Source organism: Anthonomus grandis, chromosome 3 (genome assembly GCF_022605725.1).
Source record: "Anthonomus grandis grandis chromosome 3, icAntGran1.3, whole genome shotgun sequence".
Taxonomy (NCBI): domain Eukaryota; kingdom Metazoa; phylum Arthropoda; class Insecta; order Coleoptera; family Curculionidae; genus Anthonomus; species Anthonomus grandis.
Genome location: NC_065548.1, coordinates 13,109,155 through 13,125,460, shown reverse-complemented (window position 1 = coordinate 13,125,460; position 16,306 = coordinate 13,109,155). Strand labels below are relative to the sequence as shown.

At 30.0% G+C, this 16,306-nt stretch overlaps 1 protein-coding gene across 5 annotated transcripts in view; it reads left to right on the top strand.

Moving 5' to 3' along the window:
* The window catches only part of LOC126734538 (uncharacterized), a 303,120-nt gene extending 292,372 nt beyond the window's left edge, over positions 1-10,748 (top strand). For all 5 annotated transcript variants that reach the window (XM_050438219.1, XM_050438218.1, XM_050438217.1 and 2 more), the window contains 2 exons: positions 3,502-3,745; positions 9,692-10,748. In XM_050438219.1, coding sequence (XP_050294176.1) covers positions 3,502-3,745; positions 9,692-9,859 — 412 coding nt within the window. In that variant the 3' untranslated portion in view covers positions 9,860-10,748. The remainder of the gene's footprint in view (positions 1-3,501; positions 3,746-9,691) is intronic.
* Positions 10,749-16,306: the final 5,558 nt, after the last annotated feature.

The window sequence follows — 16,306 nt, the reverse complement described above, 5'->3', positions numbered from 1 at the left end:
CATGTAAGTTCTGCATTTGAGAAGTCGTTTTAATAATAAGTGAAATCTCATAACATCAGAGATCAAAAAATAACTGATTTTGACTTTGTTCATATACCAACTAATATAGAACTGATTAATATTATGTATTGTTTTCATTCAATTTTTAATGAAACAGTATCATGGCCAACCTACTGGTTAATTTGTAGAATTTGGTATCATAGCCATTTCAATTATGTATAAGATCTTAAACAATGAAATTACTTGATACCAAGAATTAATTATACTATTTCTGACGATAGATTTATATATTTTGATTGACGTTTCAATCTCTATAAAATTGTCCTCAGGACTCTAGAAGATACAGAAAAACACAAGTTAAATTTGCGCACACAGTAAAAATAATAATTAATGCTCAACTAAAAGCAAGTTGTCTATAGTTTAATAGGAGAATTTTACAATAAATTAATTCCTTTAAAAAAGTGACTTTTAAGGTGTAAATCACAACTAAAATTTAAAAAAAGGGCTCTGAGTGAACTGAGGATGATCATAATAGATCAAAATATAAAAATCAATTGTTCAAAGTAGTTTTTCTACCTATATCCAACAAAAAACATTAGGCAAGCTTATAAACTGAGATCACGAGAAATAAGATACATTAATTATTAACTATTTTATAGGCCCAACAACCTAAGCCTAACAGTAACTTAATCATTGGATAATAGTAACATAATCATTAGACGAGTTTAACATTTTCATTTAAGTATTAAGAGATTTACATTGTGAAAATTAAGGTACGAAAAGTTGACTTATTTCAAATGCAATAGTTCAATTTGGTTAATTGTGGCATCATAGCCACTTAAGTTATGCCTTCAGAAAATCAATTTTTTGATAAATGCAATCGTTTGGTGTCATAGATTATGTAATTTTTAATTTTGGTAGTTCATTTTACCATTTAAAAAAATAAAGGTAATTTAAATTATGCATGAAGTCTCTTACAATGAAATCTATAATCAAGCTAGCTTAAAAAAAGCTCGATTTTATCGCAAATAGTATTATCATTCATATTTTGAGTATCTTTTAAGTTTGACAAAAGACGCTTAAATCCGAAAAGTTGCAGCACCACAGTTTTTGAAAAACTCAGAAAATTTTTGGATTTCATTTTTCTCGAAAAAAGTCGCAGGAAAAATTTTAAAAACAAAAATTATATAACGGAAAATTATCTACCAAGTGTCTTATTGAGACACATTGCTACGACCTACAGTGCTAAAGATAGAGAGCGCCAAAGATACCAACATTTTTTTTCACATTTTTTTTTAGATTTTTTACTGTTGTTAATTTTTTTTTTAATTGTTTGTGTTTCATTCATTCGAATATTAAAGTATTATATTCAAAAATGATAAGATTGTGCAAAGTTCAAATTTTAATAGTATCATTGGTTACGTGAAATGACTGGTTCATATTAAATATACGGGGCGTTTACTTGACATTTGTTGAATTTCGACAATAATTTATGACTCATATGACTTTGCAGAAATCATCTGCGTAACATTGAAACCAAAACTATGCAAAATGATGAGCGTATAAAATTACAAAACAACCAGACTTATACCTTAATAATAAAAGATACTGCATCAATGAATATGCTCATCGTATAGAAAAAGCATAATATAACAATAGCCAAAAAAAAATTGCACCTCAAGTACCTATCCCACAAACATCTAAAAGGATAATTTTTATATCGTCAATTGATCTTATGCGAATATCGTAAATATAATGTAAATTTTTAGTTATTAACGCATAATATCTCAAAAATTGTGAGAAGTTAGAGCAAATAGCTTGGTATTGTTTTTTGTATGTTTTTTAACGTTTTACAACTTTCAAATCCTCATAACATTAAAAAAAATATTCAAAAAAATGTGAAGAACTTATTTTTGGTATTTTTGCGCTCCTCAATTCTTGTTTTGAAAGTAATTTCCGCGACTTACGGGTTTCGAGAAAAATCAAATCCGAAATTTTCTTGAGTTTTTCAAAAAATGCCGAGGGTTGGTATCGCAACTTTTCGGATCTAAGCATCTTTTGTTAAACTTGTTCGACAATCTAATCATAAATTGTAATACTGTTTTTGCCGAGAAACCCGCTAAATTGGCTATACCTTAATTATTTTGACTGTTTTTTAAGCCTAAAATTACTTAAATACCATTTTACTATTTTTGAATGCTCTTTGTAAATACCAAGAGATTTGTATTGTGAAAACTGGGGTAAAAAAAGTATGATTTCAATTGCAATTGCTAAATTTGGTTAATGTGGCATTATAGCCATTTAAGTTATGCCTTTAAGAAATAAATTTATTGATAAATGAAATCTTGATGCCATAGGTCAAGAAATAAGTAATATTGAATACTTCTTCTTTTGAAAACCACGGCACTCTTGCTGTTCAACTGCACTCGTGCCTTTTCATTGTATATGTAGATACTTATACTTGAATAAAGATTGTTAAGTCCTAAGCACTGGTAGTTTACAATTAAACAAACTACTAAAATCCAAATACTTTTAAGCTCAAAATGTATCACTCCAGACCTACTTAGGCACCATTTTCTTTAAAAAATGATTTTATATCCATGGTCAAAAAACCCAATATTTCTTAGACTGAAAAAAAGCCATTATTGGCAAACCAGCCAGCATTAGAAAAAAAAAGCCATTATCGCTCTCGAAGCTCCAACACGCCTTCCAGCCTAACCGTCTGTGCTTGACCCCTCTTTTCCCCTCGTAGCCCCTCTCCGTAGATTACTACTATACTATACAACACCACACCGTAGCTACGTCACCGACAGGCTATATATAACGGCTCGTAGCGCAGCTCGCAACCTTATCCATTCTCTGAACTCGCTCGTGTACGGAGTATGGCTAAAAGCTATCGGTTTCACTTGGCGATCTTTTTGGCTACATTTCCCGTTCTGTTCGATGGTCTCTAGTTACCCCCAGGGAACCATTAAACGCGAACCAATTCTAGTCAATAAAGTGCGCGACTCGTGCCTATTAATCTAATTTACCAAAGACTCCTCGTTCTCCTAACTAAACTTAAAAAAAAAAAATTGTAGTTTCTCTGACTGAACTAGTGTGATCTCTTAAGTTAACAAAAAAAAGTACATACATCAAAAGTGTTTCATTAATATAGTGACCTGTGATAAAACTTAGTATAGTTAAAAAGAAATCCAGTGCCACAAGGATTAAAACGCATAGAATCTCCTGATATACCAGTATTCTCTATAGGCAGTTTTGGTACCACAGCTTCAAAATTGCTATCTTCGGATTCCCCAAGAGCCCCACTGAAAATAAAATGGTGGGCTCCAATGGTACTATGATCGCCATAAGACTTGTGCGAAGGTTAGTTCATCCCTCCCTCCCCCTCCGAGTTTTAGCATAATAAAGCGCGTTAAGGGTTGTACGAGTTGTTTAAAAATTACTACCTAAGTTAGGGGGTGGCAAACGTTGACTGAGTTTGCAATTTTTTTGTTATAGCAAACTTCGCAAACGCGAAGAGCACTCGAACTCAGTCCACCCCGTTCCTGACGCTACGACAACCGTAGTACTGCAGACCACGACGGTGGCAGCAACTGTTGTGACTACTAATGGAACCACCCCCGTAGCAACTGCCGGACAACCCCAACGTACCGAACCGAATGATCCGTTGGCTTATCGGGGGCAGTTTTTGTGGGCCTTCCCACCGCCCCCTGCTGAAAGGATTTTGTACAATAACGAACAGGTTGGTGTCCAAAAAAAAGTCCCAAAGAGTATTGATTTTTGAATGACGTTGCATAACTAAAGGGAAAATTTAAACCAGGAATGTAAAAGCCATTTCTGATAATTTGGGATATTAACAAAAAAGATTTAAATAAAGGAGAATTAATTAAATGGGTATCGTAGCCATTTAAGTTATGCCTAAAAAGTTGTTTACAGAAAAAGGATTTTGTATAATAGGCAACAGGTTGAGATAAAATTATCTGAATAATTAGAAATACTGATATCAATGCATAAATGCCCTTTGTTCTCAACTCCACTTAAGAGTCATTGAGGTCCTGCATTTTTTCAATAATAATTCAGGGGTTTTTAACATATTATAGTGGGACTAAATAAAGGGAGATGTAATGAAATTTAGCAAACTGAGTACTACATCTAGTTAGCTTTTGCATGAAAAGTTGTTATTAAAGTTTACTCAAATCGTTAATAATTTAAAAAATCTAAATTAAGGGTGTTGACTTGCTGAAATTCAATCTGTAGTTGCCAGTATATAAACTTTATAATCTTAAGGGAGAATACAAAAAAATTTAATTGAATCTATTTTTTTGAATTTTTCTAAATTTTAACAAAATTATACTAATAGGCTTTCAAATTATGCACGGATTTTAAGCATTTTAACGCCTCTTAAAAGATTTAGTTTTATTTTAAAATTAATTTTATTTTAGTTTAATATATAAAAAATATTCGTAAAAGTTTGATAATAAAAAATAAATATTTATAATGAAAATCTAATTATGTAATTATTTTGTTAAAAAAAAAATCAAATTTAAATTTAAAGAAAAACAGAAAATATTTTTTAAAATTTTGAAACAAGTTCGATATTTTTTCTTTTTAACTTAAACAGGTTTAAAAAATGATTATGATATGAATAAAGAGATGCAAATTAACTTAACTGAAAAATTATTTGAAATGTCTAGAATAATTTTATTCAGAAAACTTGAAAAATTTGCAATTATTTCTTATTTTATTCTAGTCATTTGGAATTAGTTTATTCCAAGTTTGAAATATAATTCACAAATTATGTCCACTTCTTTGATGCATTCAACGTAATTTTTTAGTTTTCCAGACATTTAACGTAATTTGTGTGCATTCCAGGCAATTCAAATAATTTCAAAAAATTTTGCCACGTATTTGGAATTAGCTTCGTGTTGTATCAGGAATATGTTTTTACTTTTAGATTTGTGAAATAATTTTTTTAATATTAATTTAGTGTTGAAAAATGATCCTGAAAACTGGGACAAATCAAAAAGTTATTTATTGATTTTTTTTCATTTTCTACATGATATTTTTAAGCTTATCAAGAATTTTTATTATTTTTTATTTAATTATAAAACGTTAAATTGATTTTTGTGTTGCCTTAATACAGAAAAACATAATTACCGTATAAAGCTTAATAAAAAAGTTAAATTAAAAGATTATTAGGCTCTAAAAATCATTAATTTATTATTTTCTAAATTTTGTAAAAGTTTCAACAACTTGAATATTGTACCTACTTAAAGTTGCACTACTTAAATTGCAACATCAAATAGCGAGGAAAACATTTCTTGGGAAAAACTATTACTTTAATGAGGTACCTATCGTACTATTTAAATTATGCATAAATATGAATCATGTTGCGTTAACTAAAGAAAACTGGGCACCATGTCCATTTAAAATATGCCTATAAAAACTAATCTTCTTGAACAAAATCTCTTGCTAATACAAACCATGAAATCAATATAATAACATTCAATTCAACTTGGGAGGTTATCTTTAAACCAGAATCACCTGCCGGTTCAGATCGGCCAATAATTCCTTTGACCCCTTGCAGGAACCTTCGAAAACTAATTCACTGAACCATAAAAATAATTAGCATAAAGGATGCCGAACAAAATGACTAAAGATAGGTTGACCTCGTTAAACCCGTCATGTTGGTTTTTACACAAGGCATTTCATGTGTGTTGTAACGGTTATTTCCTTGACTATATGTATTTAGTACCGTGTGTGTGGGTACGACATGGCAACCGCTTCTATAAGGTTTTTGCACGTGTTTCGATAACTTTTTTAATTAAAACGTGAGTTTCGTGAGCTTTGACACCTATAGGTGTAATCCTTTTGGTTGCAGAAATAATATAATATGATTTGATAAAAGTTATTTTAATGCTGATAAAATTGTTTATTCAGCTCTCGAAATGTGGTGTTGCCGATTATCGAGCGTATGGTAAGGCTTAGAAAGTTCTTGTGGCCCACTTTTCACGCTGCAATATCACTTGTTCCCCAAATATACAACCAGATAATAATTTGTGTTTTATGGGCAAACAAAATCGTTTATTTGGGTCGCGATCGTTCATGTAAAACCGTTTCTAATGAGTCAAACTTACTAGTAACGGTTGCATAAATCGATATTCGTGTGTCTGATAAATTACAAAATCCGAATGTTTAGACGAGTTTCTGCGAAAATAGATCCTCTTACCCTGAACCTCAAATAAAAATCTCCAAAAGTCTAATTTTAACCGGAGTTTATTTTTAACGTAACGTCGAGTTTATAAAGTTTAAACGATCGTTTTTCATTGTCGCATAGTTTATTGTTGGAATATTAGTTGTGTGGTGCACACATACACACCTCCGAATTTACGTAAGAAACTATTGTTTGGGTGGTTTAAAAATATCCTGTTTCCCTTTTTCATAAATAAACTTTTTACTGCGACCTTGCTGGCCTTTATACTCATTTTTTTCTTAATAATTATTTTACATACGTTACATCATAGACCTTGAATTTGCTGGCATTTGGTTATAATTGATCCTTAAAGGTCATCTTAGAAGTTACATAAGAGGGTATTTTTGATTTACACATAAGTAAATACCTTAAATTTCATTAAAAACTCTTGTCCGGAAATATTACAACGTTTTATAGCCTCGCATCTTCATTACTTCCGCATAAGATTTCTACAAAGGACCTCTAAAAACGGTTATTTGGGGCGGCCTTTCACAGTCGAGTTTTGCAACTCTTGCCTCGGATATAATCAATGTGTGTGTGTGCAAAAAAATTTCTCTTTTTTATATTTAATAAAGACTAAAGAAATCCATTGAGCGCGGTGAAAGTGGGCTACAATGGGGAACGGATTGCACTTTTTCTCTCCCATTTTGTAAGAATTATATACAAAATTCTTAAGTTTTAAAAGGTTGACAGATGCTGGGTGAAAACGGTTGTTTACAGCCCTTATAACGACCCTCTTCTGATGAGAAATGCAACATTGGACGGCAGTTTCTTTTACCTACCCTCGGTTAAGGCCCTTTGGATCAATAGCATGAGGTTCAGTAGCGTAGAATTTAATAGAAAGAAAACCTTTTTTGATTTTATGGCTAATTTAATGCTGCCAAGAAGAAATTTTTGCTTTAAAAATGTAAACCCTTATTTATGGCTTAAATTTGAATAAGTAGGGTACGCTGTCCATTTAAGTAATGCTACAAAAGTCAGGTTTAAGTTTTCATTCCTGATTATTTCAATAAATAGAATTTGGCACCATAGCCATTTAAGTTATGCATGTTTAAAAAACAAAAGAACTTAAAATAAGGTACAAGGACAAACTTGATGGCATACGAAGTATCTTTGTTTCCTTTTTAAGTGAAATTTTGTTACAAAAAATTAAAAATAAATATTTACAAGCCTTATTGGATTGACATTTATTAAATCTATGGTATCCACCAGCATTAAAAATTAAAAATTAATTAAATAACTAAACAAGAAAACAAAGAAATTGAAGAATGCAAAATTTTTTAAAATGACCAATTAAAATGCAAATCTTTTAAAGACTAAGAAAAGTAAGAATATTAATAATCTATTTTAATATAAATACCTGGAATATCACAACAATGTTTTATAGAAAATATTGGTACTTTTTTTAATTAACCAAATATTTTCAATGTTAAATAAAAACATATTTTTCATAGAAAAAATATACTCAAAGAATATTTTTAATATAATATAAATTCTTACCTTAAAGCTCCTGGACATAGAAGACTCCATAGAATAAAAGCACTTAAGCATGAAATTTATTTAATATTAATTTTGTAACTTCTTTTATCGTTTTTTCTTGATAATGGTATTCATTTCTCTCCACTTTTTTGGCAAAATTTTCAAAACTCTTAATTTTTTTATAAGCTTAAAAATTCTTAATTAAATAGTTTCGTCCTATTTCAATAATAAAATGAACAATTTTTGTTAAAAAACATTAAAATAGTGCTACAACACATACAGAGTAATTAGCTTAAAGGATCTTGGCATCACATCTACATAAGTTATGCTAATAAATTACGTGGAATTTTAGAACAAATAAATTAAAATCTAGGATATTAATCAACAATAAAAGCCATTGTTGAATAAAATAAAAATTAACTGGAGATCTAAAAAAATAAATGAAGGAGATGCGTATTATTATGATTTAAAAAATCACAGTTAAAATACCAAACTTCTAAAGAGAAAGAGAAACAAGAAGAATTTTAAGGAATTAATAATAAAAAAACCTGAAATATCCCAACAATGTTTCATAGCAAATAATAGAAAGTAAAAAAGACTTAAAGATAGAAACTTTTACCCCAGTACTCCTGGATTCTAGCAAAAGCATGTAATTTATTTATTGAAATTACTGGACAGCATTCAGCAAATACAAAAATTAAGTTTGGAGAACTGTCACCATACCCATTTAAGTTATGCCTATAGGAAGCCATTTCAATGTTAATTTTATAACTCCTATCATGGTTTTTTTAAAATAAAAATTGTGTTTTTTGGTAGTGTTATTTATTCCTTCCTACTAAAATGATTAAACTCTTAATTTGTTTAAAAAGTTAACAATATTGAATAAAAAGAACATTAAAATATTACTGTAACAAACAGAGGAATTAGCTTGAAAGATCTTGGCATCACATTCACATAAGTTATGCTTATAAAATAAATTAAAATTTCTAGAAGGTTTTTAATATTATTTACTATATTTTAATTTATGGTGTAATTTCTAAGTGGAATTTTAAAACAAACAAAATAAAAATCTATATTATCCACCAACATTAAAAATTATTAATGAATAAAAAAAAATACAATGAAAATCTTAAGAACAAACAAAGAAGATGTAGAATACTGAAATTAAAAAATTACAATTTAAATACAAAATGTCGAAAAGCGAAAAGGAACAAGAAGAATATTAACGATTTATTAATAGAAATACCTGGAATATCCTGAAATAGAAAATAATGATCCTCTTTTAATTTGAAAAAATATTTACCGATTATAAATTATAGTATTTAGTATTATATAATCAACAAATATTTTTATTTAAAATTTCGAATATCTTGAATTTAAAATAAAATATTAAGGAAATAAATAATAATTAAAAAATTATTAGAAACTTAACAAATTTTTATCTCAGTACTCCAACACTCTAATAAATAAATAAATATTTTTTTTCATTAAAAACCTTCAATTTAAAAAAAAAACATTAAAATAGTTCTATAGCAAATGTAAGAACTAGCATCAGACCCACGCAAGTTATGCATTAAAAAGCCTATTTAATAACCAAAGAAATCCTTTGACAGCAATGATTTAAAAAAATCATAACTCTTGACTTTCAAAGAGGGGCTTTTATTAAAACAGGGTTCATTAAACTAATAAATCACACACACAAACCCTTATGATAGTCCCCCGCCACTGATCAAAAACGCATTTATATATGCCATTGACCCGACAAAGCATAAAAACGAGGCACTACCTTATTTTCAAGATATACCGCCTGGCCTTCAAAATCCATTTTACTTCTGAGGATGTCTTAGACCTACCACTAATTTGGGTTACCGACTGAAATATTCTTTAAGGGCGTTGATCTTTTCTCTTAAGGGCTACGTTCCACTATTATATTAACAGTCATTCTCTTTGTTACAGAAGAACATTGTGCAAACGACCAACAACGACCGGAGCGGTTTCGTGAGGGGTTTCCGGAAAAATCTTGGAGGCAGATGGCGCCGTTTGGTCAAGAAGAAGCCCACCACCGAGATCTACACGATACCAGCTGAATTAAAGCCGCAGCTGAAGCAAATCTACGTTTATTAACTGGTTTCGAGTTGATCTGGGGGCTTCAAAATGTGATTCCCGAGAGCTGAAAAGACTTTGGTCTTTGTATAGCGGCAGTTAAATCTTTTCTTCTTGGGTTAAGCTACTTCTAATGGAGAGGCCTGACAATCTGTATGCATATCTTATCAGGTCAATATAACGAAGGGTAGTTTTAAAAATGAGACTGATTTTTAGGAATATTCGCCTATACACACTCTGACATAATTAGATTTAGTGTTAAATTGTAAATATGAGGGTTCAAAATAACAAAAAAAAGAATATCATTTTGAGATGTGTGTAATACTGTATTGTGGCTTGATGTGCTGTTGCATTCTTTGCAAGAAATGTGGTAAATCCCTCTGAGGATAAATGTATTGATTGTATAAACAAAATGATATTTGTTCTGTATACAAAAAAATGCTTCAAACTAGATAGGGAATTATTGCTCATATTGAGCTGCTACGGAACGTTTTATTTTTCTTTTAATTTCGGACTTTATTATTGCATGTAATCAACCTTAGATGTGCCTATAAAACTTCTGTTACATAAAGAAAGAAGGCTCATGTCCTCTTTTTTATTAAATATCATAAGCCTAGTCAAGCTACAATAGACAATTTAGTGTTTTTTCCCTTATATACTACTATTATTTTAAGATAAATTATTTTTCTCTTCCTCAGTATTATGGAGTTTGTTAAATGAAAAGTTTAAATAGTAATTTTTGTAAGCCCGTAACGCGCTGGCGCAGTATAAATATGAATTGCTCTCGAAAAGTTTTTTTTTTTGTCCGTTTCGCTATTATAATCATTATTTTGACCGTGGAAAAACATTTCTGAAAAGCAATAATGTAACATTTTGAAATGTGTATTATATTGTTATATTTTGAAAAGTATATACTGTATTTTATTTAACCCCTTCTTTTTAAATCACTATTAGTATTTAAGTAATATTTAGGCAGTCAACGCTCTAGTGTAGAGAGGCGAAGAATGCCTTTAGACTGATTACCCAGAGTAATAAATTTTAATTCTGTGCATAATTGAATTGGACACGATGAACAGTTCACCTGGGAAGACGAGTTTTTTTGATGGAGACTTGTCAATAAATCCTGGATGTCAATAAATCCTGGATAATAAAACCATGGCAAAAGTACTTGTAAATCAGTTTGAGAAATCTCCTCATGTATTCAATATTAACACATACGTTCATTGTCAGCAGCTACTAGGGTTCAGGCGTCTTTTACTACTAAAAACTTCAATAAAAAAAGTAAATAGAGCACTCAAAAAAATTTGAAGTAGTACTTATAATCTAACTTCAAAATTATACTGAAATACTCAGTTCAGTGCTAGCTGAAGTGATGCAAGATTGTATAGAGCTATCCAAGCTTACAAAAACTTTTTACAGTAACACCGCTACTCAAAAAATGGAGTCAGTTTAAGTTGTAATTCTCTTAAATAAATGGAAAAGATAGTTGTCCAAGAACTAAGAAACTTTTTTCTAGAGAATATTGTAAAATCAAATAATAGGAGTAAGATTCATGATAGTGGTTAATCAACAGATGTCCAAAGACTACAATAAGGCATTTGACAAACTCCAGCACAACTTGTTATTAATAAAAATTGAACACTTTGGAGTATAAGGAAACCTAATGAACATGATTGCTAATAACTTTGTAATACAATGTGTGTGCACATTGTTAACTTTACATGCTAAGCACATTTCTATACAGAACGAGATCTTATTAGGTTTAATTACTCTTGGATGATTACATGGATGACTAGGTTCTCTAAAATGTGATTTTTTTTGTACAAAATTGCTATGCAAAAATGCTATAACTATGCTTCCAAATTTCTATTTTCTTCTAAATTCTAGATATCGTTAGAAAGTCTATTCTTATTCCACAAAAAAAAAAGATTTTCTTTCTTGAACAAAGAAAAAACTGGAATCCCAAGTAAGGCTTAAATTACCAAATAAACAATTCATATTCAGAACTCAAATATAGGCACAGTGTGGCGAATTTGATGTTGGGCGCCAAAATAATTCCTGCCTCCCCAATTTCTGCTGTTTTACACAATTAATACGTATATAATATCTTATTACTCTTATTCTGTGATTTTTTTGTGAAAAAACATATTTTATGTTTCACAAATTATTCCTGATTTTATGGTGAATTCGCAATTAAGAGTGTATTGATTTATTTTCACTTTGGGCAATTCGGGTTATTATTTCAATTATTTAAAAAAATTGATAGATAGAACTAGATATTGGTTATTCAAAGAACTATTTTTACGATATAGTCTAGTTAAACCCTATTGGTCAATCCACACATGCAATTGAAAAATTGACAATCAACCACATGCAAAACCTCCTAAAAAAATGTTATTAATGCATAATTTTTGGGGCCTGAGTCTCAGAATCATTTTTTGAAATCTACATACAAAAACGTAAAATTATTCTGCAAAATTAATAACAAAATGAAATTTGATCACAAATCGAGCATTTGTTTAATTGGCTTACATTTATCTATGTGCATAACTTTATTGAACACGATGAACAATTTTCGTCATAAAGGTTTTTCTCAAATCTGATCTATATGAGCACATGCTTAAGTATAAGAACGTTACATAAACATTGATTTCCATTACAAATAGAGATTTCTTATTGAGGAATAATCCGACTGATGATACAAACCTAGATTAATATTCACTAACAGCAGAATTCAAGTAGGATATTCTAATGCTGAAAATGTTTGTGAATATTTTCAATTTACACGATAAACACACTTCTACAAAACAAGATTATATTAGAAATATTTGATGACTGAATGAAGAAATAAGGTGTTGACTGAAAAATATTTTTTCAATTCTATAATATATTTAAAATATTTCCTAATTTTTGCTATTTTACCCACTTGATATGTATCATTAATCTTCTTTGATGCCTCAGGAGGGTAATAAATGTATTATTTATCACAAAATATTCCTGACGTGATGGTGAATTTGCATTTATATGTTTATTGATTTATTTATTTCACTTGTGAAATTGGTTTTGGCGAATATTAGTCTTTCAAAATTTTAATTATTGCTTTGCGACGCCATCTCACAAGCTAAACTGAAAGTTCTTCATAATAGACGAACGTATAGAGCAGATGACTGCGTTATACACCTCTTTTAACGAATGAGGAATTCTGTATGTTTTAATACTGCCTTTAAGGACTAGATAGCGCCACTTATTAGGGTACAGTATTTTATTGAAATAAATATACTTTATCAAAAATAAATAAAAACAGAAACCTATAAAAAGGCGAAAAATAAATTCTAGAAAATTAATTAGCTACGGAGCTCTAGTACTAAGTAAAAATTAAAAAATCAACTATACAGGTCTTTTAACACAACAGCTTCTAGAAAACTTTTGAAAGATTCCTTGTTAGTTATATTTTTTATTTATCGGAATAATTTGCTAAAAAGATAATTATGACATCATGGTTTGACATTTTGCAACCAATACTTACAGTCTTAGGCAAGGTTATGAATGGCACCTAATAAATGACAAGACAAGCGACAAATGACATGTGATAAGTAACGATTGACAAGTGACAGGTGACAAATGCCAGTAATAGCTCTAATATCAGCGTGTAATAATCATTAAATAACTACAGTTAACTTGCCATTGTTGCCATTTAGCGTTTGCTAATATAATTTTTAATGATTTACAGAAGTGTTTGAGGAGAAGAGTGTTTAATGCATGTCAAGAGAAATCTAGTTTTTTTTAGACTTTAAATACTTGCAACAAATAAGTTAATGAGAGACTATCTAGAGTAATTATATTAAGCTGAGTTGATATGATCTAGACATGACATTGCTCAAATGAGAAAAAAAAACGTTTTTTAAAAATACAATTGATTCTTTATGAGCTTAAGGTAATTTACCGTGAACTAATTATTGGTTCTGGTAAATACCGACCCCGGTTGTAAACTTTAACAGCAATATGTGATGTCGTATATAGTAACTTCCTCTTTAGGCACCGTCTTCGTTGCGAAGGTTGGCAATAATCAATATTATGCGTATTCTTGAAACAGCAGATCTAACAACTGATTTGTTGTGCCTTCGACTTGTTATTCTGACACTTCTTCCTTAAATCTTTCCATGTATGATCAGTTGTAAAAAGCTGTATTTTGACCCCCTCATAAAATATCAGAATTGCATTTCAATATTTGTTATTCTTTCTATCTAGCTGATTTTTTAGTATTCTCCGGTATGTCCAATGTTCAAAAGCCTCTAGTGTCCTTATATCTTTTTTCTTCAAAAGCAGTACAGATATATAGCATCTCAACAATCTAATTTTTAAGGACAAATCAATATCTCTTCTGCAGAATATTTTTTTCATTTAGACACTGATCTGGCTTTTTTATTCTAATTCTTATTTCCTGGAAGGACTGGATGTCTTTGTTGCTAATGCTACCGAGGTATTTCTATTTTTATACCGTACTGGTTGGTTGTGTTTGTATATTGGTCCAACATTGCTTTTTTTTTCGCACACTTTGTGACTTTAAAATATTTTACCATCGAAAGACTGATATACAGTGACCGCCTAAAGTTCCGCATAAATTCGATAAAAATTAGAGACATGATTTTTTGAGAAAACGCTCGGACCCGTCGATTTTTATTTTAAGTTGCGCATTATTTCACATAAATTTTTGTTTACAGGGTGGAATAAAAAAAAAAGATATGACGTCATCGGTCATTTTTTTTAAATGGAATGCTATGTTGCTATATTATTTATTGCATTTATGAAATAATAATAATAATAATAATAATAATAATAATAATAATAATAATAAATGTCTTTATTCTTGTAAACATATATTTTTGACAAAAAAAGGCGAAGTTTAGCTTTACATAGCTACTCTACTTAACCATTAACTAAGTCTAGCATAGAGAAACATGATAAAAAAAGCGAAAGATTAAAATTCTTTTAAATCTAACATGCAACAACACTTATAAAATAAAATATTATTAGGCAGGTAAATAATATTTTTAGCTAAACGTGGCCGATATTCGTGAGTCACATATCTAAAACAACCAATTATAAGAAGAAATACAACATACATAGCAGGTAGTAACTATTCACTAGATAAAAGAAAGGATTTAATCGACTTCTTGAACTTCAATAGGCTCATATTTTTAAAGTTGTCATTTAGCGAGTTATAGATAGACGGAGCGATGTATGAGAAACTATTCTTAAAAAATGCGTGACGAAAACAAGGTATACTAAATCTATGACTGTATCTTAAGGCAACCTTGTGGGCATTATAGCGATATTCAAGTTTATCATAGAGATATTGGGGTGATGTGGAAAAAATTAGTCGGTATATAAAAATTGAATAGGCATAAATATGCAATTTATCAACTTTAAGCCATTCTAGCTTAACCAGTTTTTCAGAAACATGATCGTACTTTCTTATTCCGCAAAGAAATCTACAACAAGTATTTTTCATTTTCTGCAATCTATTTTTAGTAAGTAAATCTAAAGAGGCATAATATACTAAATAGCAGTAATCAATGATGGGAAAGACAAGACTTTCGCAGAGCTTTTTTCTTCACTTATGGTTAATTATGTGAATATTACTATATAGTGGTTTTAAAATGGCATAGCATCTTTTAGTAACAAAAGAGATATGTTCGCGAAAATTTAGGTTATTATCGACCATAAGCCCAAGATTTCTAGCACTGCTCACATATGGAAGCTTTTCAGAATTTATGTTTAGATTAGTAATGCTCTCTATCATTTCTCGATGCTTTGGATGAAAAAAAGTTAAAGCTAAGCATTTCTTTCCATTAAGCACAAGGTTATTTCTCTTTGAATATTGATATATTTGTTCAAGATCTCTATTTATTCTATAAAAAGCCTCGGCAATGGATGAAAGGTCGAATGAATATCGCATTTGGGTATCATCGGCAAAACAATACATACTGCAATATACAATCCAACCAAAAATGTCTGAAGTGTATAGTAAAAATAATAGCGGTCCAAGTATGGATCCTTGTGGCACTCCAGAAGTAATGCGCACCAAATCCGACACCATATCCCCAATCACGACTCGCTGATACCGGTCACTCAAATAATTAATAAAAAACTTAATGCAAGTCGGATCAAGGCCATAGTATTCGAGCTTGGCACAAAGCAAATCATGATCCAGAGTGTCGAAAGCCTTCGAAAAATCCAAAAGAATTAAGAAATAAGGCGAAATTCCAAACACGTTTCTTATAACACACCTTATCTCAAAACTCTTTTTGTTTTTGAAATATTTATATTTAAATAACAAGAAAGCAAGTAAGTACGTGTATTTACAAATTAGGGTAAAATCGAGGATAAAAATATTGTTATAAACACTGCGAATTGTTTCTATTTCCATGGTTGCACTTGTTAAGAATCTCCATTTTCGAATGTCAC